Here is a 26578-nt window from a genome sequence, read left to right as displayed (position 1 = left end):
GTAGAGGGCTCTGCTCCAGCTCTGACTGCACAAAATAAAGGTTTATGTAGTGAGGATGCAATCATTTCAGATTAACAGGGAAGTTCTGATGGACGTATAACACTGCACGGTACATTCTCAAACCTGCAATAATGATGGAGAAGAGAGGCAATTACACAGAACTCCTAACCTGTAATCTGCCACGGCTGCAGTAGGCACCAGCTCCATTTTTCTGAGCAGAATTTCTCTTTCTCTTTCTCTTTCTCTTTCTCTCCTCTCTCTCTCTCTCTCTCTCTCTCTCTCTCTCTCTCTCTCTCTCTCATGCTACCTGACATTTCCCAGTCTGTCTTGCTGCCTAGTTCATCTCAAGCCTTTTGCAAACACACCTGTGATCTCTATCTATATCTCCCCCTTCCCACTCCGCTCAGACAGGTTGCTGGTGAGAACTTCAGACCAAGAACCAAGTGTGGCTTAGTTAGTGATGAGAAATAGAGAGGGAGTCCTACCTGGGCCACATCCATACTGGAGTCACAGCTCAGTGGCCGGACGGCAGTGAGGTCATTCGAGCCCAGCAGGGTGGAGATGATTCCATTCTGGTCGACCTTCCGGATCATGGTGGCATCGACGAAGTACATGAGGCCATTCTTGTCCACTGCGATACCTGAGCAAGACAAATGGGGGGAGTGCGTCTCTCGGCAAGGAGCAGGGCTTGCAGGGTGAAGGTGGGGATGCCCTACTGGGCCTTCCCTTCTGGGACCTTACTGAGAGGTTATTACACTCAGAGCTGTGGTTCTTAGCCTTCTAAGGTGACCCCCTTTCTCATGAGCACTGCGTTGAGATCTGCATAATTCCTGGAGTGCTGGCTGTATCATCACTGAACTGCAGAACAAACCTTGGACTGCAAATGAACCAAGGCTGCAAATGAATGGATGGGGAAATAACGTTGCATCTGTTCGTTTTTGGAAAGCAGTTATTTCCCCAAGTTCCTTACTTGAAAAATTATTGGTGGTAAATTACTTGACTACCCTTCACGACTGATTGCAACACTGAGGTAGAGAAATAATGGTTCTTGCAGCCACACACTCCCCATTCAGAGTGTACTCTCCAGGAAGCATTCCCCATAAAGCCCTGACTTCACCTAGCACATCAGTACCTTAAGGGAACGCAGGTCCCAGGACCGCCCTTCCCCCCCTAAGACACCGACAGAGGCTTCTAATTCTTTTGCATCTTTATTCTCATGTCCACACCCAATGCTTCTTACCAGCTGCTTTCAGGGTAGCTAAAAATGGTGACAATAATTGGACCTTCAAATGATTGTCCTTAACCTTAGTTATCTATTCCTTTTCAAATAGAGATCCATTGGTTCCAAGAACCCCTCCCACCAATCCCAGGTCCTTAGAAATTATGCCCATTCTTACTGGGCATTAACAAAATGTCAGGCGCCATGCTTTAGACTTGTGCGCACTGTTGTCCAACAGGAACATCTGGGAGAGGTTGGAGGCCACCCACTGGGCTCCGTGCTGTCTCCAGCCCACACAGCTAGGCCTCTGGCTCCTTCTGACTCTGTGACTGGCTGCAGTCAGAAATCTCCAGGAGCAACCACTTTCCACTTGTAGCATATGTGGGTGGTGAAGTTTACTTCAAATAAAAGAAATACACTTAAAAAAAGACACTCCCCCACACACCACAGCAATCGATCAGAGTTAAGCCATTCTAGGGAAAGCTGTGCTTAGGAGTGCCTGGGCTCGGCTGAGCTCCAATAAGGAGAAAGCCAAGCTCGTGGCCAGCTCTCTCTCTGGGGCGGGCTTCCTTCCTCTGCAGGCGTTACCTCGAGGGCTCATGAGGGTTGCATCCACAGCCTTCCCTCCGTCCCCACAGCGGGCCTCATCAAAGGGCAAGCATTGCTCTCCAGTCCCTGCCACAACCTCTGAGTTCCCGGCCAGGTCTTTAGCTCCGCTCAGGGACTTGACTCGGTAGATGCGCCGACTGTTGGTGTCAGACACGTAGAGAGAGCCCGACACGGGGTCTACTGCCAAGTAGTACTTGTGTGCTGGGTTGTTGCTTTAGTGGAAGAAACACAGAGAGAAACAGGAAAGGGGTGATGCAGATGGCCTGCTCCACCGAAGAGATGACAAAAATCCTAGCATGACTGTAACCATTGCCAATGTCTTTCCACTTTAGTGAACTGGAAAGAATCTACCATATTAACTTAGTGCTCTAACACACGATGGTTTTTAGCTACTTCTAATTGGGCTTAACCTGCTCCCGCCAACAGAGAATCTATCGCTTCCCATCATGCTAGAGTACCATTGCTTCATTCAGCCGATGCGAAAGACCCCACTCTGGTCCTCTGTGTGTGTGTGTGTTTTGTGTGTCAGCCTCCTTGATCCCTCCGTGGGTTTAACATGTTCTCAAGGGGATCTAGGGACACTTCCCTGGGACAATGTTCTCTTTTTAATCCGTGCCTCCCCAGTGCCTCCGAGGTACTGGACCATTCATCCCGCAGCCGCTGGGAGTCTTCCTGGTTTTGTAATGGGAGGCGCCCCAGCCCTCAGCCTCAGATCTTCGCTACCAGTTCTCAGTGTGGACACGAATCAAGTTCGTGTGAAGGAGTGTGATGCCCCGCGGATACCACATCCAGAATCTGAATTACTGGGGTTGGAGACCCAGTTTTTGAATCATGGGTAATAATGAGGTCACAGGTATGGACCAAGATGGGCCAGGGCCCTAGGCCTCCTCAGCAGACAAATACCTCAGGTGTGTGGAATGCCTTAGGAAGACATCAAGCCTCAGAGACCTCGACCTCTTTCTCTGATCTCCTCTGTGTTACTGACCAGGACAGAGGAAGATCTGTAGACTTGGCTCAGGAATGAGACACAGAAAACTCCAATTCAACTCTGACTCGGCTGGTGACCTTAGGTAAATCTTCTGGCTCTGCTGGGTCCTAGATTCCTTGTCATGAAGAAATCAAATCAGACCACTCTCATGTTCCTTTTGGCTCAAACCCTGCAGCTTCTTCCCTTTGCACTGTCTGCTGCTGGTTGGAGGTTGAGGCCATAATGGGTGCTCATGCCCCTCCCATGCTGGTTACTAAAATCACTGCCTCCGGGATGCAAGCAGCGAACCTTCTACGCCCTAGGGTGACAGATGAGGTTTCGGTGCCCTATGCCTAAAATGAGCGCAGGCTTTATTTATTTATTTATTTATTTTAAAGTTATTTTTCAACTGCAGTTTGGCATTATGGGAAGGGAGGAGCTGGGAGAGGTGAAGGGTGGGCAAGGGCGGTGACAGTGTTGGATGCATGTGTCCTGTAGACACCAGCTAGTAAACGACTAATTAAAACACCCCCGTTTGGGTTCTTCCCTGATTTAAGGAAGAAAAGAAGAAGGAAGCTATTTTTAGGAACAATCTGTGAAGCGAGACCATCTTTAATTCCAGCTTCTCCTCAGGTTGCTATGAAGACACATAATTGAACTAGAAGTCAAGGTCTTTCTAAAATTCCAGCCTAGATAACTAGTCTGGAAGGGAAGGCTACCCGGATCCCTTCCTTTCTCTTTCCTTTTTTTTTTTTTGGCTATTAAGTCTTCAGAGAATATCCATATATACACAACAGATGAGGGCAGAAAGGGAGATATTTGCGCCATTTTTAATTAGACGCTGTACTTTGTTACTGAGTGGACAGTAGCTGGCGTGGCCAGCGGAAGGATCGGGGCTTTGCACATCTGTACCTATCTGTGAGCAAGATTAATTAATTCTGGACTTTCTAGGAAGCCTGACTCAGGAGGCTTTTCAACATCTCTGGCAGCGAGCAGACAGTTGAGGGTGTGGGGCCATTCTTGCTGGGGCCCCCTTATTCCCCACGGCCTCTTACTCATTCCCACCAGGATTCTTGCAGGAAAGCTCAGCTAGACGCACAGACATCCTTCCACTTCTGTGGCTAAGGCGAAGGGCCAGTGGGGTGAGTTTGAAGGGGGGTGTCCCTCCAGGGTGTTGCTGCTGCTTTTATTATTTGATCCATTGGGGTGTCTATGACCAGCCAATTTGGGGGTGCCTGAGAAGAAGGCAGAGGACTCCTCCTATGCAATGCAGCTTTCCCACTGACTGGGATGATTGTGGGTATCTGGACTCCACCCTTTGGCTAATTTTGACCTAACATCATGAAGCGCCTTCCACATTTCATTTTAAGGCGCAAGGGAGAGGCATGTCTCTCGAGTATTAAAATACATTTCCCTTGAGTATTAAAAAGCTTTGCTTTTTCTCTTCTCCCAAGTAAAAGTGAGATCATTTTTCTTCCAGAAAGCTCATGCTACATCCATGTCAGTGCGCCCTGGGGCAACCTGGACTTGTCCTAACTTTGTAAGGGGAAGCTCCCCAGAGCCGTAGGCACACATATATGTGTTGGTACCAGTATGATTTTAAATGCTAACCTTCGAGCGATTGAATGACAAAGGCTATTGAGACAAAAAGTACTTGGTCTATACCCTTCATACTACTTAAAAAGTGACTGAACTCCATGAAAATCCCAAACGCATCCAACTGTTGGATTCATTCTGACCAGCAGATTGGCAATTAACTTGTTTTTTTTAAAATGACCATATATCCAGGGGGGAAAAATCATTAATGAGTTGAAAATGAGTTTTTGACCCGTTTCCAGTTCATTAAAGCTTTTGTGAACCCAGTCCAGCATTTACAAAAGCCAGAAGTTTGCCTCGACTGTTTGCCCAATTATGGACCACACTGAGCAGTTGGGATAAAAGTTCGCTGAGGGTTCATTATCTTGCTTTTGCATCTCCCGGAAATTCTAATTACTGTCAGCTTATTTGGTTGCTTTTTGACTGCATTTCATAATTGCCAAAGCTTATCATATCTACAACACACAATCAGCACATAAAAAAGTGACTATATTTGGTACATAAAAATATACAACATTACATAAGAAGCACGAAACAGAAAACAAAGACAAGGAAGCAAACGAACCATATCAAATTATACAGGAAAGAGTTTTTTGTCTTACCTATGTTTAAACTCTTTATTTCTTTATAGAAAGAAAACAGAAGGAAAAAGAACAAACAGTTAGCCGAAGAACTGATGATAAAACAAACATCACATTTTCGTTTATTTATTTTTTTTATAAAGGGACCGAAAATAGGCCGTCTTTTTCTCCCCCGCTTCTAGCTGACAGCTCCTGGCTCAATTTCCTGGGAAGCCCCCTGATTTGGAATTCCTCCTGGCCATTGGGAAATCTAGGCAAGAATGCTTGCATTCCTGGACCAGCAATGTGGCTGTCACACAGGTGGCAGTGGGTAAGACAGGTCTTCTGGCCAATGGAGGGATGGCAAGCAGGTGACCTCTTGCATGCCAACACCCGCTGATGAGTGATGGCTGCGGCGGGACAGGTGCAGAAAGATTCTGAAGCCAAATTCAAGCTTAGCTATGAAGAGCACCGTGACTCATCTGTAACATCTGCCCCGGGTGTGGGGGGGTGATCCTGGTGCCACATGGGCCACCTACTTGCCATCGGTGCATTACAGGGCGGAGCCAGTACCACCCAGGAGAAAGTCCCTGCCCACACCCAATCTCAGTTTGGCAAATACTGTTAAACTCTGAGAATCACAACCATTTCCTATGCCTGCTCCCTGCCACCTTCCCTCTCCCCATCCAGCGTTCTTCTTAAATGAAATTCATAGGTAATCAGATCCTATTGTCATCGGAGCCAAAGACCTTTCGTTTTTGGAAAACTAGTAAAAGTTTTGCTGTTTGTTTTTTTTCTCTTAAGAACAAAAAGACAAGGCAATTTCAACAAGAAAGTGGCTGGAAGTTAACTGCATTAGAGAGAAAAAAAGAGAGAAACTGCTCCCCGTTCCTGAGGTCTCCAGGCTAAGGCAGAAGGAGCCCCACCCTTCTTTTGCTTCAGGCTGAGGGAGGAGACTTCAGGGAAAGAACAAAGAGGGTTTGAGGCCTGACTCCTGCTCAGGTGCTGCTCAGGCCTCTGCTGGGGGCCATCATTAGTGGTGGGTTTGCACAGGGATTACATTTTTATATTTTATTCCAACATGTTAGTTTTTTGCAAAAAAAAAAAGTTAATTAAATGATGCTGATAACTCCTGAGCTCTGACTGACATGGTACAATTTGAGATTCATTCTGCAAAGCCTGGTGCACCGGGGCGGCAACCGGGAGTCTGTGTGTCTGTTTTATATTGCTTAATGAAAGTGAAATGTTATCTGCCACCAGTGGTAGTCATATTTGGCTCTTAATTATTGCAATATCAATTCCACTTTTTTTTTTTTAAAGTCAAGATTTTGTAAAAAGACTGGATGGGATTTGGGTCTGCAAACCTGACCTACTTATTGCCTAAGGACATCGGCTTTAAGTTGATTAAGATAGTATCTATGTTGGAGGAAGGAAAAGGGCAAGGGTGGGGGACCAAGTCACTGAGAGTACAGAGTCGGAATGATCACATGGGCATGAGCTCTGCTGAAAGGCTGAGGTCACTGCTATTCTAGTCTAGGGCCATCAGCAGAGTGGGTGCTTAGCAAGAAACCAAAATAACAGCATCGTTGGGTCTATGTATCCCTATGTCCAAAGCCCAGGCTTTGTGTCCGTGGCCTCAGTAACACCAAGCTTTTAGGCTTATGCTTTGAGGAAAAAGTGGTGCCTCAGGTTCAAGAATGGAGGTGGATTAGCCCACCGAGTGCGGACCTTCAGGGTCTCTCCGAGTGTTCTCAGCTTGCCTTGCAGAGCACTCATCAGGCTGTCTTGTGATTTATGTGTGTGTGCTTGTCTTTGTTGTGAACAGAAGAAGTAAATACGGACATGACTTATTCCCATGCTGCTGAGTTTTAGGAAGGAGTCCCGGAGAGAGGCAGACTGGGCAAATGGGTTCTTGAGTGATGGAGAGCGGGAAGGAGGCTGGGTAGACCCTGCCTTGGACTGGTTCCAACCCCTCATATTCTACCCAGAATCACAAAGCTGCAGTCAGCTGTTGTCTCTTTTTTTTCTTTTTATAAAAAAATTTACCTTTATTGTTGAAAGTATTACAGATGTCCCCTTTGTTTGTTTGTTTTTCTCATTGACTGCCACCCCCCCATCCCATCCTGTACCCACCCCTCCCAGGCCTTCACTGCTCTATTGTCTGTGACCGTGGGCTATGCAGCTGTTGTCTCTTTCTACTCCAACTCTCTCCACGCCACAGAAGAGGGTGGAGTTGGAATGGCCACATTTTTGGTTTGTTTGTTTTAGTTATAACTAAACAAAAGTGAGTTGGGACACACTTAGTTTACTTTAGGGGGATGTGCTTATGTGGTTGCTATGTCCTCTTTGCACCATCTTGTTAGGTTATTGCTAGACACTCTGGTTAGGAAGGACTTTTAGGAATGCCCCTGCCCTGTTGAGCTGATTCACCTCCCACTGTGACGGGAAGTGCAATGCCCAGGGTAGAAGTCACACTGCACTATTACCAGGACATCAGTGACAAACTGGCTGATGATATTTAGATTATTCACTGCACATGAAAACCTGAAATGCTCAGAAATACTATGAAAGAAGCTTGATGAAGTTGTCCCAAACATTGACAATTCTAGCAATTTTCACGACTTCGCCCATAATCAATCGTGAACATCAAAGAAAAATTTCTAATTTATCAGTAATCCGAAGCAACTTTTGACCAGCTATACTGAAGGCAAGACTGAATCTCTCTCTATTCTTTTTATAGATAATGATGTTACAAAGTCATTGTCATATTAAGAGACAATCAAAGAGGATGCAGTCAAAAAGTGTAGGAAAACAAGTATCCTGGACGTGTATGAGTAGTTAATTAATAAAAAATTTAGGTTATTTTTCTGAATTTTGTGATGTTTGGAGTAATTGTCAGCTTTTCAAAATCTGCAGTTGTTTTGGTTTCTTTTCTCATCCTAAATAATTTCAGTTTCATTCTGAAATTGCACGAAACCTAGATCTGTCTTTGGTAAAAGAGCTCTTTGAAAACAGAGCCAAGAACTGCTCAAAGTTTTATGGTGATATTGTTGTTACTGCTATTCTGGGTGCTGTGTTATATTTGGTCTCCTGACCTCCGTGTTTATACCCTGACTACACAGGGCAAGTGTCTGCTCTCTAACTAGAACCATCTTCCTCCTGAACATCCTGGCTGGCATCCAGCAGGGTCTGTCCTGGTTGGAACTCTCAGGCAAAGCTTATCTTTGCCTGGTGAGGCTTATTCCAATTTCTGCTGCCCTTGCCCTCCTTCTGAGGCTCCCTCTTTCTCACGTCTCCTCCCTCTCCAGCACTGACACCCCTGAGCCAGACATTCCCTCCCCTGAAGAGCTTCCCCAATGCAATGATGCCGTTGAGTCACCCCAACAGCACCATCAGAATCTCAGCATGGCAAGTGTTTTAGTTGGAAAAAACCATAATAAATATCATAATATATCCTTATATTTGGGAAATTAAAAAAACAGACTATCAAATATTATGGAAAGCGCAAGAGTCATATGTTTGCCAAAGGGGCCACATTAAGAAAAGCAGCAAGACACTGTCCCCTCCCTTATTAGTTACTGCCTTATTTTGGGGTCCAATTGCTAAGATAGTCTCAAACTGGGCGGGGGGAGGGGGCGGGGAGGAAAGATTTGTCTAGGGTAGAAATTCACCCTAAGGCGGTAGTGACTGATATTTATTCTGCTCCACAGTGCTCAGGTTTTCTAGGGATCACCTGGAGAGGGTGATAGTTATAAGAAGGGAAATGGGCTACAACAGGTCATGTCAGGCTTTTGGGGGAAGTTGAAAATGTCTCCAGTGCTGGTGGCACTGAAGAGGGCTTTTTCCAGCATTGGACGTTTTCCAGGTGTGTTTTCCATAGGCAAAGGAAGGGAGAAGGACAGCGAGAGCACAACGGGAACGTCTACATAAAGTTCTGATTCAGGCGCGGCTCTGGGGTGGGTGAGCGAGAGAGGGATGGGCACTGGCTCCTGAAATGGAATCACTGGGCTGCCAGTTCACAGTGGAGAAAAGACATAAGCAAGACAGATCCCTCCCTCCCTCCTCTCTCCCTTTGAAGGTTACTGTTTTGAAGAGCGGGGTTGACAGCCCTTTGTTTTTAGGTATGTAGTGGGAAGAAAAGAAGAATCAAACCAGTGTTCTTGTAAAAGCTTAACTTCTAATCATCTCTGGATCCCTGGCTGATGAAAGCAAGAACGCGTCCAAAGGTGGTTAAAAAGGAAAAAAACAACAACAAAAACCATATGGCTGTCGAGGGCAATTGGTAGTTCCACGGCCTCCAGCCCTGTCATTGTCACCATGTGGGTGTGGCATGGCTCTGGGTGGGCCCTTGGCTGGTATCACTGATATTGTGGCCTCTACAACTCTAAGAATGGAACCAAGGGCAAATTCCAACAAGGGGAGGACACTGGTTTGTGTCCGTGTTAACTCAAGCCACAGGTCTTGAGCTGCTGGTGTGGATCAGATACTACTCTAGGCATCAAGGGGCAAAGATACCCAAACTGCCTGCTCCACAGAAACACACACACTAGGGCCCTAAGATTTACACAGGAATACCTAAAAAACAAGGCGGTGAACACTATCAACTCTTGTGGAAAATTAGACAAAGTGACCCAGACGAGGTTGAGAATTATTTCCACTAAGGAGATCGGGCTTCAAGGAAGAAGGGGCCTTCAAATGGAGCCTTAAAGATGGGCTCGGTGATGAGGGAGAGAAGGTATTGTAAGTAGGCTGAGGGGCAGGAGTCAAGGTCGGAGGTGGGAATGCAGCTGGCAGGTGCTGGTTCAGCGCTGATCAGGAAGAGCAGTGACAAGGAAGAGGTGGAGGGCGACAAATGCCAGTGAGAAGCGTGACCCTCATGGGAAAGCACAATGCTACCTTCAGCGCCCTGCCTCCTCTCCTGGGTCTCCATGGCCCACAGGAGCCTGAGAAGAAGAGGACTCTCCTGGGACAGAAGAGGAAATAAACATCTTGGGAAGGGGACCTCCTGGGGAGCTCTAGGAAAAGTGGTTTGTCTGGCTATCAACTTGGTAGGTTGAGTTTATCCAGCCTCTTCCATTTTGCCTCCTTCTTCCTCTCATTCATTTTTTGGTTATTACACCTTATTCACATGAACTCCCCCTTTGTCCTTCTGTGGTGGTTGGTTGCTGGCTCTTCTAGAACACAGCTTGAATGGCCTCACTTGCCTGGGTGCCCATCTCAGCCTGGAATGGCTGCTCTTTGAGCTTTGGTTTCATCCCTGTCTGGACCTCAGAGCCCAGCACAGGTGTGGCTCACCATCACACTCAGGAAGTGTCCACTGGACCACAGAGGTTGCAACCTGCTAAGTGTGGAGCTGCAGTTTACTCCTTTCTTTTTACCTCTCCCAGGGCCTGGCACAGTCTCAGCTCCCAAGAATAGTCAGCAGCACTTGCTGGTGCTCAGGTCATTGATCTCTCTCCCAAAAGGGACCTCAAAGATATTAAAATGCAAGAGCAACGTGTGACTTCATCTAAGTCCCGCACCTAGGAGCTGAGGCTGCTGCAGAAGGGACCACCATCCCATTAATTGCTCAGGTCAAAATCCTAGGCATCACCCTTGATTCTCCTCTCTCTCTCTCTTTCTCTCTCTCTCTCCTTCCTTTTCCCCATTCCTTATATCCAATCAATCAACAATTGTGATCAGATTTATCTTGAAAATATATCCCAGTTAGAATACTTCCCCATCTCCCTTGGTACGGCCCTAGTCCATATCACCATCACCCAAGTCTTGGACAACTGCCATAGCCTCCACTCTTGTGGTCTATTCTCCACACAGTAGCCAGAAATGTCTCTAAAAAATGCAAATCAGGTCACATCAACTCCACCCACTTTCTACTTCCACCTCCAATGGTTGTCCATTGCACTAAGAATATGATCCATTCTCATCAACATGATAATGAGACCCTGAAGCATCAGTCCCCTCCCTACCTCTCTGACCCCCTCTGAGACACTCTCCCCTGAGCTCACCACACTTCCGCCATATTGGACTTTATTCGTCCCTTAAATAAACCAGGTTATTTGCTGATATGAGGGCTTCTGCACAACTTCTCTCTGCCTGGAACCCTTTCTCCCAGATCTTCCCATGGTTGACCTCATCATTCAGGACCCAGTTCAAATGTCACCTGATCTGAGAGGATTTTCTGACCACTTTACCTTATGTAGCTTCCTCATCCCTCCTCTATCCCCACCATAATCGATATCCCTTAGCCTGTTAGGTTTCCCTTAAAGTATTTAATGCAACTTGAAGTTATGTTTTAGTTGTCCACATGATTTGAAGTTCCATATCAGACCACAAACACAATGACTAGGACTTTGTTGGTTCCTATCCGCACCCCCGCCCTCCGGGTCCCCCCAGCTAGCCAGTCCCAGGCACAGTATACATTCCCCAAGTATCTGTTGAATACATTTCTCCCCTATTTATAGACTTCATCTCTCTCTACTTACACATCCCTCTCAAGGTTCAATGGCCTGGAATCAACTTCCCTGGGAAGAGAGTTTCCAAGAAACTCTGTTCAGCACAGGGGAGTCTGGGCTTTAGACTGAGCAGCAAGCACTGAATCTACCGGGGAAGGTGCAGGAGCTGCCTAGTAGCCTATTCTAAGTCATCCTAAGTCACATCCTAGTGAAAGCGGGAAGGTGCAGAGAATTCACAGAGAGCTCACACATAGCTGCTCAACATAAACGTGTGAACCAGTAAATAGTTATCAGTGGTTCTCAGATGTTGACAGGCACTGGAATCTCCCACCGAGTTTGTCAAGGATAAAGGATGCCTTGGCCTCCTCTAGACCGACTGGATCAGTCCTCTGGGGATAGGCTGCGGGAATCTGTATTTTTAAAAAGTGCCCCTTTCGAAATCACAGAAATGGACCTACAGCTTTGAGCAGCTCTTTCACTGTCTGGTGTGTGTTAGAGTCAGGCCTGGGGATTTGACAAAACATAGCTACCCAGGTCCCAACGCAAACACCAGGACTGAGATCACTTTTCTAGTTTGTAACTCAGGTATTGACAACTGTCTGAAATGCGTGTGTGGTGTTTTACAGCTACACAAAGCCTTTCCCCAAATCCTCACTGGAGTCTGGTCCTAGGTTTCGAACCTCACCCCATCACAGGGAATGCCTATTCTCTGGAGAAGCCCAAATGCAGCCACCGATTACCCTTGGAGCCGTGTGGCTGTGGCAGCGACAGGACAAAAGACGGCGTCTGTGTGGCCGCTTACCGTAACTCCAAGATGCTGGTCACGTTGCGGGAGGGATAGATGCGCCGGATGTAATTAAAGTCGCCAACGAAGAGGCTCCCATCGACGCCCACAGCCAGAGCCACCGGGGCCAGCAGCTTGTTGCCTTCGGCGAGGCCGTTGCAGCTGGGGCAGGAGATGCTGCGGCGGCGGCCGTTGCCCATGATGCTGGTGATGATGGCGGGCTGCTGCGTCAGGAACTGGTTCTCCCCGGTGCCCTTGTGCAGGATGCCTGCGGGCGGTACAGAGAGTGGCCGTGCAATGCTGACACGCCGAGCTCAAAAGGTTCACCATCACTGCCTTAGGGAGACACTTCTATGGGCCTGCCGATGGGACGGGACGAGATGTGGGGAAGAGAAACCCTAGAAAATGTCAATCTGATTTCTTCCCTTTGCTGAGAGATGGGATGGGGAGACCCAGGGCTATGGGGTTGGGTAGGATAACATTTGTAGAGATAATTGAAGAGTTGTGAGGTACACGAAGGCGGACGGTCTGGGAAAACCAGCCCAACATTCTTTGACATTTAAAAAGAGAAGGTGGGAAAACCAGCGAGTATTTGGGCGTTTGATGAAACTGGCCGAGGGAAGGGGAGAGACTACCAATGCAATGGAGAGAAGGGTCCAGGAGAGAGGAGGCTGTGTCTGAGGAAGGGATCGTGCTCACATACCACTCTTAACATTGAGGATGTGGTGCTTGTCCAGGGACCAGCCGCCGAGGTTGGACGGGTCCAGCTCAAAGCCCTGCAGGAGGGCGGTCCTCTTCTCCCACAGGATGAGGCTGGGGCAGGTCTCATACTCGAACCCCACCGACACTGAAAGACAAGAGGGAAGGGCCGGCGGGGACCGGAGAGTTGACTGATGACAGCAGAGCACTCCTCAGGCCCGGGAAACATGCGTTCACCCCAAGACCCAGCCCGCTCCCAAATCCCGCCCAAGGAGGCAGCTGATTGCTCTTCTCCTCACGATCCCAACGATATTAAATTCAAATTTCAAGCTGAACTCCACCTTGAAACTTTACACAGCAGCGCTCCGTGGGGATGGAAAGACCTTTCCGAAGAAGAGCTGGCTTTCAGAAATGACCCCAGTGACGTGGAGGCAGGAGCTGAATCATTTAAGAACTGATGCAGCTCTCCTTCCGAGATGGACAGGAGAGACCGTCTCCCTCAGCCCGCTGTTCGCGACATGCATTTCTTATAGTTTTGTTATTTATTTGCAGTCACTGGGAGAAAGGCCTATGGAAACTTAGTGGCTATTTTTATTGATTTCAGAGAAGAAGGGAGAAGGAAAGATAGAAACATCAATGATGAGAGAGAATCATTGATCGGCTGCCCCCAGCCCACAATCCGGGCATGTGTCCTTGACTAGAATCAAACCTGGGACCCTTCAGTCCGCAGGCCAGTGCTCTAGCCACTGAGCCAAACCGGCAAGGGCTTAGTGGCCCATTTATCAGGAGACTGGAGGCAGCAGCCTGGGTGAGTGGCGGCATTCGGAATGTTCACTCTGAATTCCAGAGGGTGCCGGGCGACTCAGGCACCGGACCCAGCCGCCAGTTCCATGGCAAGTCAGTGGGGAACAGAACCCAGAAACTGCAAAACCCCCATGTTTGCTGCAGGGACAAATGGGAGAGAGAAGCGGGAGATGAAGGACTTAGTCCTCACTCTGCTCCGGCTCAGACCTCCTCGTGGCTTCCCTTTCCCACGTGGAAAACGGAGCGAGTGAGGCCTTAATTTCTCAGAGAGATGCAGGAAGGAGACACGAGATAGAACACCGAGAGGCCGTACATTTTTAATTGGAACGCTGCTTTCGAAAGATGAGCCACTGTTATTATTGCGATTCCTACTACATTAAATTCTTAACTGCGTGTGTCACCTTCGGGGATTCTTGCAGCTTCTTTTAAATCCTGAGATATAGGAGTGTCGATAGGAACAGAAGATGCATTTGATCTTTTTTAGAAAAACCATATATTTCCTAGCTTGTCCTCTGAAAATTCCAAGAAACAATGACTGTCCCAGCAGCAGAGAGAATTGCTAGTGCCTGGCTTGTGGCCTTGAAATATGATTTCTCATTAAAAAGAATCAGGGCTCCTTGAAGATATAGTCAGAGCAAGAAATGAACAAGATGAGGCCTGGCCATTTTATCACACCAGATAGAAAGGAAGGAACAAGAATCTACTGGGGTCATGTTGAAAGAATTTGGGAGTCAGCTTGAAGAGGCTTCTGAAGATGGCGCAATCTGAGCATTAGCAAAAAAAATAACTTCCATGGATTAAAACTACTATATTAGAGACACTTCGCTCTGTGAGTTCAGAATAGTATTTTTATTTATTTATTTATTCATTTAAAATATATTTTTATTGATTTCAGAGAGGAAGGGAGAGGCAGAGAGAGATAGAAACATCAACGATGAGAGAGAATCATTGATTGGCTGCCTCCTGGCTGCCCCCCACTGGGGATCAAGCCTGCAACCTGGGCATGTGCCCTTGACCGGAATTGAACCCAGGACCTTCCAGTCCGCAGGGCGATGCTCTATCCACTGAGCCAAACTGGCTAGAGGCAGAATGGTATTTTTTAAAAAACAGTAATTTGCCACCATTAGAGGATGTTAAAGAAACTGACTTATTATACTGAAAATCCTATCTAATAAAAGAGTAATATGTAAATTAACAATCACTCCGGGATAAAGATGGTGGTGCCCATAGTGGCCAGGGTGGGACACTGGCAGCATCGCCCTGGCAATGTGAACCCAGAGTCTGCAACCCCGGCTGTGTGGAGGGAAGGGAGGGGCCTTGGGCCGGATGCCGGGGCGAGGGACGCTGGTGTTGTTGCAGGCTGGGCTGTGGGGACCCCCTCCCACTCCCCCATGCACTGGGCCTCTAGTTAGTAAATAAAGGGAAAGAATCAAGCCTTTATCCTTTCTTATTTGAACTATATCTCAAATAACCAAGCAGTTAAAGAGAAAGCATCTCTAAATGAAAGTATTCTAGCTAATAAATAAGGAAGCAATGATAGAATTAAAATACTAATTTGCAAATCCTAATGGCCTAATGGATCCAAGCCATAAACATAAATGTCCGTTAAAATCACCAAAGAAAAAGACCAACTGACATTAGGTGTCATCTGATGGTCAAGACAACACCACCTAGCAAGTTGTCCTGCTTAAAATTTAAAACAATTAAAGAATAAAATACCTAGGAATAAATTTAAACAAGGAGGTGAAAGACCTGCACACTGAAAATTACAGGACACTGATGAAAGAAATTGAAGAAGACACAAATAAATGAAAAGATATTCCATGCTCATGGATTAAAAGAATTAATATTGTTAAAATGTCCATACTACTCAAAGCAATTGACTCATTCAATGCAATCCCTATCAAAATACCAAAGGCTTTTTTCACAGAAAAAGAACAAACAATCCTAAAACAACCCATAGGAATGTTGAGAAAGAAGAACAACGCCAGCGGCACCATGCTCCCTGATTTCAAACTATATTACAAAGTTATAGTAATCAAAGCAGTATGGTATTAGCATAAAAAAGACACATAGGTTAATGGAACAAAATAGAGAGCTCAGAAATAAACCCATGCATATCTGGTCAATTAATTAATGACAAAGCAGCCAAAACTATACCATGGGATAGGACATACAGTTTCTTCAATAAATGCTGTTGAGAAAACTGGACAACTATCTCACATCATATACAAAAATTAACTCAAAAGGAATTAAAGGCTTGAATGCAAACCTAAAATCATAAAACTCCTAACACAAAACACAGGGTGCCATTTATGGTGAAAATGTCTGAGTATGCTGGTTTTTTATTTTGGTAACTTACTACGGTTCTTGAAAATCACAAGCCTGTTGGTAAAAAAGAAAACAAAACCAAAACCCAACAACACAGGAATCTGCATTTTAATTAACCCAGATAGCTTTCTACCAGTAGGAAACTATACTGGGTAGATTGACATTAATCCACAGCCCACAACTCTTCAAAGCCTGGTAACCCTAGGACACTTCTCTTAGGGTGGTCTTTCATAAGTGTGTGTGAGTGTGTGTGAGTGTGTGTGTGTGTGTGTGTGTGTGTGTGTGTGTGTGTGTGTGTGATGTGATCTCAAAGGCAAAGCCTGAGACACAGTTCGTGGCTTCCAGCTCCCCCAGCGCCAGTTTCTGATCCCCACGGTGCATTCTGGGTCATTTGCATGTGCTCACTCGGCAAGTGACCACCTCTCTCCCCTATCTTGAATATTCTCCTTGTCCACTGCATCCCAGCCTCACTGGCCTCCTCGTTGTCCTCCAACCACACCTCATTCTCCTCTCCTTTTCTGCCAGGATGTCACCTTCTGAGGAGCCTTCCCTGAGCGCCTTGGATAAAAGGCGTTCCCAGTGTACATCACTCCTCCCCGGTACAAATCACATTATGAGCACATATCACTGCTTGGTATTATCTTGTCTAATTTGGGTTTATTATCTTGATCCCCCACTAGCACAGAAGGTCCCGGGACTCTTGTCTGTCTCGCAGACCACTGCATCTCTTTCTACTAGAATAGTTCTTGACGCATTTTAGGAACTCCATAACTATTGGTCAAATTAATACATGATGAAATTCAAGCATCAACAGGGACTTGAAACCCAAACGTACCGACAGCGTCAGAGAGTCCATAGACCCTTTGGCCGTACGCATCGGTCTTGTCCCAGATGAAGGTGTAGGCCAGGTTGGAAGAGGCCTGGAATGACTTCTGGAAGAGGTGTCCCTCCACGGCCACCATCAGGTGGACCTTGATGAGGTTCAGGGGCACGGTGGACTGGGTCATGGTGATCTTCAGCAGCGACTTGTAGCCTGCAGTCCGGGAGCTCAGGTAGCGGAGCTTCACATTGGAACCGGGGAGCTCAATTTCCTCATGAAGGACCTGAGAACACGCGGCACACACACTGCATCAAACGCCCGTGGCTGGTGGGCTGCTCGCGACCCCGAGGCTGCCCTCCTGCGGCCACCCCCACGGAAGCATCCCGCCCCGAGTGGGGTGTAAGAACCACTTCCCGAGGCTGATAGAAAAAAGAAAACCACACCAAAACTTTATCCTACACCATGGAGCGAAGGCGCTGAGGTTATGATTTCTGGATTAATAATTATTCTTGGTCACCATTGTGTTTCTTTTTAAAAGCCACGCGGTTGGCAAAAGATGTAAATAAGAACAGCAGGCTTTATTGCTAGCTGCACGCGAGGAGGCCGCGAGAGGCTGTAATTATATGAACCCGCAACTTCCACTGACAATTGGTATAAAGCAACAGGGAGGCAATAATGTAATATGCCCTCTGTTGCAGCCCCGAGGTAGATCATTAAAGCGCCTCTTATCATGTGTCTCTGTGACTAACAGGAGTGAAAAGCGTTTTACAGGTGGGTTACACATCTGTATATTGTTTTTAGTTTATTAAAAGCGCTGGTGACGGCCAGAGTCTTGCACGGCTATCTGGAAGCATCTCGAATGTCCAGGAGAGATTCAGACTTCTCTTCAGTGACTACAGATTCTACTGTTTCTACTTTTTGCTTCTCCCCTTCCTATTGGTTTCTGGGCCCCCCGGGTAGAGATGGGGTGGCCAGCCAGGTTCGGTCAAGGCGGTATTGAAAGTCCTACCCCGGTCCCCGCCCTTCCTACCTGGGTCTCGGGCACGATGGGGTTGTGCCCAGGGGCAGCACTGAAGAAGGTGGACAGCGGGGAGGAGATGATGATCGGATCTGGCCGGACAAAGCCGCTGAGGTCACAGCTGGGGATGGAGTTCTCCTCGGTCTTCATCACCAGGGTGTCCATGGCGTAAAAGCTGTTCCAAGGCAGCCACACGGTGCGCTCCTGGCTCATGAACGGGGCTCGCTCGAAGTGCAGGGTCAAGGAGGCGCCCCCATTGGCGATCAGGTCAAACCTGGAGAGGCGGGAAGTGGGCTCCCTGAGATGGTGAACGCACCCTTAGACGAGGCAGGCACTCTGAGAGCAGAGGGAGGGGCTGAGCATGCCGGGGAAGAGCTGGGGCTTTGGTGGACCACGGGCTGGTTGGAACCCAAACTCTTCCACTTACTAATTGCGTGTCTATGGGCAAGTTACTGACCCTCTCTGAGCCCACGTTTCTTCACCTATGAGCTGGGGATAATTACAGCAACTTCACAGAGTGGCTGAGAGAAGGAGAGATCGTGATGAGTGCAGAGCAGGGGCTAGCGAAACCTGGCCCATCCCGTTTGGGTATAAAAAGTCTTATTGGAATACAGCCACGCCCATTCATTACTTATCTGCTGGAGATGTTGTGTGCTACAAGGGTAGAGCTGAGTAGGTGTAACAAGGAACCATCTGTCATGTAAAGCCTAAGATATTCGCCACCTGGCCCTTTACAGAGTGTTTCGCACTCCTGGTGTCAAGCACTTAGCATCGTGCGAGGCTCACACACAGCGGGGCTATAGCGATGCGATGCCAGGACAGAGAGGGGCATTAATGCTTCCTTCTCACCCACCGGGGCTGTTTCTGGGCTTTTGTTTGTTTCAGAGAACCTCAACTTTTTCGAGCTACAATGGAACATATGACATTATATTGATTTTAAGTGTACAACATGATTTGATATTTGTACAGATTGTGAAATAGTCACCGCAATCAGCCTAGTATCACCCCTCACACATAGTTACACAAGTTTTTTTTTCTTGATGAAAATTTCAAAGATCTCTTAGCCACTTTCAAAACTACAATACAGTATTATTAATGATTACCGTCACCATGCGATACATCCACCCCTGGGGACATTTCTATCTTATACCTGAGTGTGTACCTCTGGACCCCTTCACCTCCTGTTCCCCGTTCCTGATGCTTTTGCCAGTCATCCTTAAACTACATTCCCCGTGTGTCCCTCCAGAGCTGGACGGAGGTGCATCGCCAGTAAAGTAAAATAATAGACGGGGAGGAGTTCACAGCGAGAAGTCTCAGTTTTAAGCGTCCCTCCTCCATGGGATCTCACCCTTTGAGGGCAGTTCATTCCCAAATCCCCGACAGCTCCCAAGAGCCTGTGTCTCAGTCACACTCAGCGAAAACACATGACCCACAGGCTTCACCCAATTTTGGTGACACCTTTGGCGTTTTTAAGGAACGAACACGGTGCACATGAATATTGAGATAAAGAACAGAGCATGCACAGTATAATAATTTATTTATTACAAATTTGTGTATTTACAGGGGTGGGCAAAAGTAGGTTAATAATAAAAAAGAATACAACAATTAATAGATAAATAATAATACAAGAATGAACTCTATGTTTCACATACTCACAACTGTACACCTGTTTTTGTCCACCCCCGTATTTATTTGGGGGCATGTACGCTGCTCGGGATGGTTTTGTATGGGACACAGAAGAGAGGCAAGTGTTTTGAAGGGAAGTCGTGTCTAGTTGGTGTGACAGAATCAAATCGCCAGTGTCAGCGGCACCCACCTGCCGCTAAACAATGGGGCTCCTCAGAGCACCCCCAAACACATCCTGCCCCTCCCATGGCTTTGCAACCTGGACAAGCCACAGAGTCACCGATCTGGGAGCTTGGAGAGATGACCTGGGAGGTGGATTTGGGCCATAATTAGCCAGGAAGCGGCTGAGGAAGATGAGGTAGCGTAAAGTGGGGACAGACAGCAGGACAAGGTCTCAGAAATGCTCTCCTGTTTGTGACAGGACTTTGCAAGGCAAGAGCCCTGGGTTCTAAGAATTTGCAAGGGCCTGAGTAGCTCTGCGTGGCACACAGTCCTCAGAAATGTGTGGGTGAGATCCTCAGAGACTTAGCAAATATTGAGACTGTGGTGTGAATCCACAGATGTCTCCCTCGGGTTTCACAGGTGGGCAAGTGAGGATAGGGCTGCTGTGGGCTGGTGGTAATCTTTGAAACTACCTGTAAGGGTATCTCAGGGCATTACAGAATAAGACCAGACTTTTCACCAGAGACAGGCAAGAAGCACATTTCACGACACGGCTATGATTTCCCAGTGTCTAGTTTTATAGAAAAAGTGTTGCATCTGATTTACAGCAACAGTCTCTTCTTCCATTTGGAATAGAATGTAAGAGTGTGTGCGTGTGTGTGTGTGTGTGTGGTTTAGCCCAGGGTGAGTGAGTTTCCCCCTTCCTATAAGTTTCTTTTATTCTTATCTTTTTCTCTGAATTGCAACTCCGTGCCCAATGGATTAGGAAAATGACGGGCTTTCATCTTGGTGGGGGCTGCACGGGTGCGTGTTTCTAATCAGAAGATAATAGGGAAAGGTTGGCTCTTTCCCACAGCAGGGTGACGGCTAAATGTATTTAATTAGATTTCTCTGATTACATCCCACCTCCTCAAAACAGAGCACAGACAACACAGCTCCGAGAGCCGCAGATGAAAGCAGAAGGGGTTCACCACAGGACGCTGTGCCATGCGGCTCCTTGTCACCTGGCACTGCCTTTGATTTAAAACAGGAGTGAGCTTCCTAGAGCTGCTCCCCCTTCTTCTCCCTGGAATCCACCCCAACACACACACACACACACACACACACCAGGTAGACAAAAGCGTTTACCTGAGATGGGAAAAGGAGGACTGTTGGCAGCCCTCCATAGCTTGGCTATTCTATTTTGTATTTTTATTTTTGATATCATACCGAAAAGCAAAAAACTATCTCTGGGGGAATCCTCATGGAGCTCTGGCCTGGTGGGCCTTCCAGTCCACAATGGGCAGCGGCGTGGTTCCTGTGAGGCTCGGGCCGCCAACAGCACCACTGCCACTCTGTCTGCTCCCGAGAAGGGAGAGCCCCACAAGCTACTTACGTGCCATCTTGGCGGGTGATGGTGTAGCCGTATTTTGGGTACTTGACAAAGGACACGTTCACACCAACCAGGGGCGTCCCATCTGTAGTTACGACTTGGCCTCGGATGAGAGAAACCAAGCTGAGAGAAAAAGAAACAGGCCTTTGAGCCAAGAGCCATACCCTGGAGAACAAGGAGACAGGGGGTCCAGTTCCCTTCCCTTCCTCATCGCCACTGTTCCTCCCACTCCCGTCCTCATCTGGTCCCTCAGGCAAGACCAAGACTCTCAACATTAACTTCTGGCTCACATGACCGCACCTCACAGACAGGTGTGGGCAAGAGGATGCCTCACTGCCAGCTTCACCTGAGGAGCAGGACTGGCGACACGTTGGGGTAACACTCAGGGCAGCATCTCACTCACTGGACTGGGCGATGGGTTCCCCCACACACATCTCTCTCCCCTTGGCCTCACTTCATGATAGACACCGTGTGATGTTGGTGTGGCCCAACCTCAGGCTGCCCCTTGTCACCCAGGCTGTGCCTTAGCTGGGCACAGAGTACTCTGCTTGGGCGAGTGCCTCCGAGGCTGCAACTCATTCCTTTTCTTGTCTGGAAGGAAGGCAATGCTCCCTCCTCCTCTGGGCCGGGATGGCAGGGGTGGTGGGGAGCACATGGAGGGTTATGATGAGGCTGAACATTTACATACATTGCTTTCTGTTGCCCTTTAAGAGCAGAGTTCCTCACAGTCCATGACCGCCCGAGGAGAGGAGAATATCGGAGCTATATGTTTATCTCCTGGGAGACCTGGCTTGGATTCTGGATTCCATGTGACTATGTATTTCCCATATCAAATCCCTGCTCTCTCGGAGGCAGGGGAGGTGGCTGAAATCCCACTCAGCTCTTTTCCACTGTCAGAGGAAGCTCCCCTCTCTCCAGACGACAGTCACCAGAGCTTCCCCCAGAAGGTTCCTGTCCCACCAGCTGCTCCTGGGAAATCCGCAAAGCCACAGAGACACCACGACACTCTATTCCAGTGGTTCTCAACCTTGGCTGCACATTAGAATCACCTGGGAATCTTTTTAAAATCCTGATTTCTGGGTCTCAGAAGTGGGCTAACGAGCGTTCCTCTTTCGCACTGAGCCCCAGCCTGCCAGGCAAGTTGGCAGCTGTCCTGCGGGCCTTTAAGCCACTGGGCACTTCGGCAAAGGCAGAGGGTTTTCCAGGTTCCTGGACGCACTCCCAGCTTCTGGACTAGGTAATCAAGCTGACCCGCTCTTTGCCAGAATCTTGTCCAAACCGGCTCAATTTTTGGAATGCACTTAATTCTGCAGTCCCAGGAGACCCCGCAGTTGGAGGGATGCGTTCTCCAGGCACCTCTCCTTTTCATTAGCAATACCCCCAACTGTTCAACCCCAACACTTGGGTGATCTCAGGAGGGTTGAGACGTTCCACTGACAGCTCTAATTGTCTGCTACTGGCTGCCTAACAAACGAAGCCCCTTTTTAGCTAGTTCCAACCACAATGCTGGAGTCTTTTGAAAGCGGAAAACTAATTTATGCAAATAATTCTTTTGTTCAATTTCTGGTTCCTTATCTTAGCTTCGACTAAGATTTCTTTCAGGTCTTCCCAGGCACGATTTTAAGATCCATGACGTGTGTCGATGACCACAAGGTACAAAGTGCTTGTGATGAGAAAACAAAATTAGGAGTTCTCCCCCTCCCTTTTTTACACAACTGGTAGTTCTTTTAAATCATTCTTGTAGCATGAGACTTGGCAGAGTGATAGGAATAGGAGTAGCTGGGTTGCCTCTGATTTCTACCCCCTACTTTTCTAATTCTTCATTGCTCCTGGCTTCCTATCATTTCTAGGCAGTTGATTTGCAGAAAAGCTTGAGCTCAGACATGCTATCCATACATTCCTATTTATGATTATTGATGTGTAACAATTATCACATTATCTAGATAGTGAGATCTGCTCTATAAATTATAGTGGTGGAGTCAAGGCATTTTAGTTATTTTTGTATGCTATTATCTAGGGGAAATGCTTTCTTAGACGTCTTGGATTAAATTTTTTTTTTACTCTAGTTTTGTTCTTTATTATTTGACAATGTACTGCGATTCACATGCTTGGTGAACTTCAACCTATGTCTTGAAGTAACCGTTTGTGTTTCTGAACTATGCATCCATGCCTATTGTGATGGAGCGTGGGTTCACTGGGTGGTGCGCTTCCTCTAAAGCAAGTTTTTTTTTTGCCCGGATCTCTGGGGCTGGGCCACCAAAGATTCTGGAGTCCCTGCCTGTTCTCCTGCATCTTGGCTCCAGGAGTCTTCTGCAATTGGCAACTGACTATTGGTGAGGAAGGTAAGATGAAATTGCAAGGAGCTGGTGAGGAGAGAGTATGAAAAGGAGACTATCAGGAAATGACTAGGTTGAGGGTAGGAATCATGAAATGTTAACCAGAAGCTGATAGAAACAGAGCCTTTGAAAGGGGCATTTGCAGGATAGCAAACTATATGCACACCACACCGGAATGCTTATGGCCCAGTGCAAGGACCAGTAGGAATTATGTTCATAATTAAAAAGGAAACATCCCCTGCCCCAGAACCAGGATTTAACAAGCGGAGAAAATACATTTTTGGTCAGAGATTTGTGGTTTCTTTTATTTTTCTTAGGGAGGGGTTCTTGTATTAAAATAATATGACTGTGTGTGGTATATTCTACACATATAGCTGGGGGTGGCGGGTGGAGTGGTCAGGGCTGAAATAGAAGAGGGCTGCGATTATATTTTCCCTTTTCTGTTTTATTGTTAGTAAAACCAGAACAGAGAGAGGCTCCAGTGGTTGGCCCAAGGTGACCTTGCTTGGAACCCTCATGTTCAAAGAGCTGCCAGGAACTGGGGCTGCATGACTTCCCAGGGAGTTCTCAGGGGCTGTCGGATTAATTAGCTCCACCATTACCCTCACCTCCCATCCCAGCCTCTCCAGGGAGGCGCGGGGTCTGAGTCCTGGCCTGAGGATGCCTTCTCCCCAAAGTCTAATGGGGTGGGGTGGGCGGCTCCAAGAGGACCCCTTATGAAGTTAGGGACTCTTGTAGGAAGTGAAGTCTGGTGTTTTCTGGATGGAAGCCGCTTAAACAGCATACTTCCTGAGTTGCTCCGGGCACTATGGAGAACTAAATGAGGATAAAGAGAACTAAGGGAAAGATGGCATGACCCGGGCAGCCAGGAGGCCAGGACCACACTGCTCAAGTTCCTAGTTCCTGGAGGTTTTGTGAAAGGGGACCCAGCCAGTGGTGCTATTTCTCCGTGGGAGGGAGCTTGGAGATAGGGTGGGACACCCCCAAGAAGGGCCTGCTGGCCATCCTCCCATCTGCAGACACAATTCATGTCTGAACCCAGACCTACCAAAAGTGAGCTGAGCTATATGCAGGCAGGCTGTAAGAAGATCCCTGTGTCACCTGTCCTCTTCTCACCCTCAGAATCAGAAACAGTGCCTAGGCCCAGCCAGTGTGGCTCAGTGGTTGAGTGTCGACCTATGAACCAGGAGGTCATGGTTCGATTCCCAGTCGGGGCACATGCCTGGGTTGTGGGCTCGATCCCCAGTGTGGGGTATGTAGGAGGCAGCTGATCAATGATTCTCTCTCATCGTTGATGTTTCTAACTCTCTCTCCCTCTCCCTTCCTCTCTGAAATCAATAAAAATACATTAAAAAACAAAAGTAGTGCCTAGAGGAGAGGAGGGGATGGGCAGTGTCTCAAAGCCAACCTTTCCCCTTGCTCTCTTGAACAGGGGTACACTTCTAACATGTCCCAGGGAGAGTGGTGTAAGAGGCCAAAATGACTATAAGATAAATACAGAATTTGTTCCTAGAATATTCATAAGCTTCAAATGAGCAACTGAGAGCAAAAATAAATTCAAGAGAAACCCCACCAGTTCGGAAGGAGAGTTGCAATGCACTGGCTAACACAATGCCTGGCACACAGCAGGCAATTAGCAGACAACAATTGATGGGGTTGACGTGGGGATCAGAGACAGTCTACACAAAGTCTCTGGCTCATCACAGGTCCTTAATAAATTTTACCAACTGGCATCATCTGGCCTCTCAGGTGCCAGAATAAGTTATGCTATCAAGTTAATACTCCACAGAATGAAATATTTCAGCAGTGATCAAACAAAAGCCACAATCAGAGGTATTATAAAGGGACACTTCAATAATACCAATAATATCATAAAATAATAGCGCCTATAAATGATCTGAAAACCAGACCATCAATAGGTGTCTCCAGTAGGTTCTGACGGCCAAATCCTCTAGAGATCGACCCCCAAAGCAGATAGGGCCTCCTGTGAACTGGACCTTGGGGTAGTTCCCAGGCCCCCTGGGCCCATAGTAAAACCAGAAGCACTTGGTCCTGCTCTCACAGGGAGGGAAGCAAAGACCTCAGCAGCCTGCGAGGACAGAGTGCCTACCTGCTGTTGAAGGGGTTGTCTCCAGGGATGATGTGGGTGCTGTCTTTGCCTGCCAAGAGCTTGATGCGGTCGTAGAAGGACTTCACTGCGGGCGAGTCCGTCTGGCCCTGCTGAATGATGTCCAACGGGTCCCGGGATCCCCGGCAGAGCAGGCTGTTCTGACAGGCCGACTGCAGGCAGCAGTCCGGGTCCAGACAATCCACCAGGCCATCTGGAAAGGCAGAGGCAGAGATGGGTCAGTGCACTTCATGGCACAAAGCCACTCAGAGATGCTAATGCCTTTGTCCTGAGGCCATGGACCCTGCCCAAAGGCCTGACCTGGCAGCTTTCACATGATGGTCCCAGTGTAATTCCAGTTTATGTGCAGAGAAAACTTAAAGACTGAACGGAAATAATTGAAATGTTGACAACTGGCTATCCCCAGGTTGTAGATGAGTGTGCTTCTCTTCCTTTATTTTTACTTCCTGGAGTTTCTACTTTTTCTATTCTAAGCCGGTATGCGTTGAGTGCTTGGGAATAAAAACATACACTTTGCTTTAAAACAGCACAGCACAAAAACTGACCCAAGGCCAGTTCTCAGGGGCCTGCGCAAACGGGTGCACAAGTAACCAAAATGCATGGGATTCCTTACATCTCGCGTTAGGGGAGAAAAGCAGTACATCCTGCTCCCGCTGGGCCAGGGAGCGTTCTGCTGACCAGGTGGCTCAGTGGGTGCAGGGAGCTTTACATTTATTACATTTATTTGCCAGGAAAGCTGAACCAATAGCTTTGGCTTGAACACCCCGGAATTAAGCCATGAGCTCACCCAATTGCTTCTGGTGCTGCCTTACTGCACACCTGAAGGGCTTTGACTATCCTGATTATCTTGCTTAGATTTCCACCCCTCTGTCCATTTCCTGGGCTGATTTCTATTTGCTCATCTACCATTCAACAAATGTCTGAGTGCCACCCATGTTCTGGAAACAAAACAGGGAACCAAGAACCAAGAATGATGGTATTTGTCTTTAAGGAGCTGACAGTATAGTGGAGGAAACAGATATGACTCATCCTTTAAGGCCCCAGCGAGGTGTGGCCTCCTCCCCCAGGAAGCCTTCCTGATGGTATCCCTCGCGA

At 47.6% G+C, this 26578-nt stretch overlaps 1 protein-coding gene across 1 annotated transcript in view; it reads right to left on the bottom strand.

Moving 5' to 3' along the window:
* TENM2 (teneurin transmembrane protein 2) overlaps nt 1-26578 on the bottom strand; it is a 910242-nt gene that overhangs the window by 46613 nt on the left and 837051 nt on the right. Inside the window, exons 16-24 of the mRNA XM_006766332.2 lie at nt 25466-25676; nt 21023-21142; nt 17872-18133; nt 16857-17124; nt 12891-13034; nt 12206-12455; nt 4994-5014; nt 1808-2040; nt 486-640 (exon numbers count right to left, since the gene is read on the bottom strand). Of these exons, the coding sequence (XP_006766395.1) occupies nt 486-640; nt 1808-2040; nt 4994-5014; nt 12206-12455; nt 12891-13034; nt 16857-17124; nt 17872-18133; nt 21023-21142; nt 25466-25676 (1664 nt within the window). The remainder of the gene's footprint in view (nt 1-485; nt 641-1807; nt 2041-4993; nt 5015-12205; nt 12456-12890; nt 13035-16856; nt 17125-17871; nt 18134-21022; nt 21143-25465; nt 25677-26578) is intronic.

Source organism: Myotis davidii, unplaced genomic scaffold (genome assembly GCF_000327345.1).
Source record: "Myotis davidii unplaced genomic scaffold, ASM32734v1 scaffold18, whole genome shotgun sequence".
Taxonomy (NCBI): domain Eukaryota; kingdom Metazoa; phylum Chordata; class Mammalia; order Chiroptera; family Vespertilionidae; genus Myotis; species Myotis davidii.
This window is presented reverse-complemented; position numbering and strand designations above follow the sequence as displayed.